Genomic DNA, 681 nt, shown 5'->3' with positions numbered 1-681 from the left:
CAATTAAGCTGAGAACATTTTGTTTCCAGGATTTGGGAAAGAAACAAGTTTATGAACTCAAAAGTGATTATAGAATATCTCCTTTGAGCTTTAAGCATTGGGTTAAGTTGATTTGGAGTGCTGCCCTTTGAAAACCAGCTCCTTTACCCAAATGCCGCTAAGCCTCCAGAGGCCTAGATGTCGCTGTGGCTCCAGGATGAGGGTGGTATGGTTCTCTGTGGTTATGCAGTTGGGGGCGGAGGAGCCGAGAGTGGCCGGGAAATGATGGCTGATGAAGAGGAAGAAGGCAAACAGATCTTGCAGAAATTGCAGGTGGGGCAGAGGGTTAAAACCTATATGTACTGGGAAGAAGCAAGGAACCTAGTTTATGCAGTACCTGCGAGTTCCTTGCAAATACACGACGCTGCATGTGTTGGTGTTACTATAACAACTTCCGAAGGTGCAGCGGCAGGCAGCCAAGGAAGGGGAGCATCCCACACGTGTGTTGGGACCCCTTGCTCTGACCTGACTGCTCTTAATTTCAGTCCTGCGTGGAAAAGGATTTGTTGCTCCTAACTTTATTCCTGCGCATTCTTGTGAAGTTTTTTTTCTGGATTCACGCATAACAAATAGCATTCACACATGTACGGCCGATCTACGGGAGCTATTACTACGTGATTTGATCCCTACCAAGGCCGTTTC

General features: G+C 47.0%; 1 protein-coding gene across 1 annotated transcript in view; it reads left to right on the top strand.

The window, feature by feature from the left end:
• The first annotated feature begins 219 nt into the window (after positions 1-219).
• Positions 220-681, top strand: part of TTC5 (tetratricopeptide repeat domain 5) — a 14,053-nt gene continuing 13,591 nt past the window's right edge. Inside the window, exon 1 of the mRNA XM_011385013.2 lies at positions 220-312. Coding sequence (XP_011383315.1) covers positions 262-312 — 51 coding nt within the window. The 5' untranslated portion in view covers positions 220-261. The remainder of the gene's footprint in view (positions 313-681) is intronic.

The sequence above is a fragment of the Pteropus vampyrus genome, unplaced genomic scaffold, assembly GCF_000151845.1.
Source record: "Pteropus vampyrus isolate Shadow unplaced genomic scaffold, Pvam_2.0 Scaffold642, whole genome shotgun sequence".
NCBI lineage: Eukaryota > Metazoa > Chordata > Mammalia > Chiroptera > Pteropodidae > Pteropus > Pteropus vampyrus.
The sequence above is the reverse complement of the archived record's forward strand: the minus strand, read 5'-3'. Positions and strand labels throughout refer to the sequence as shown.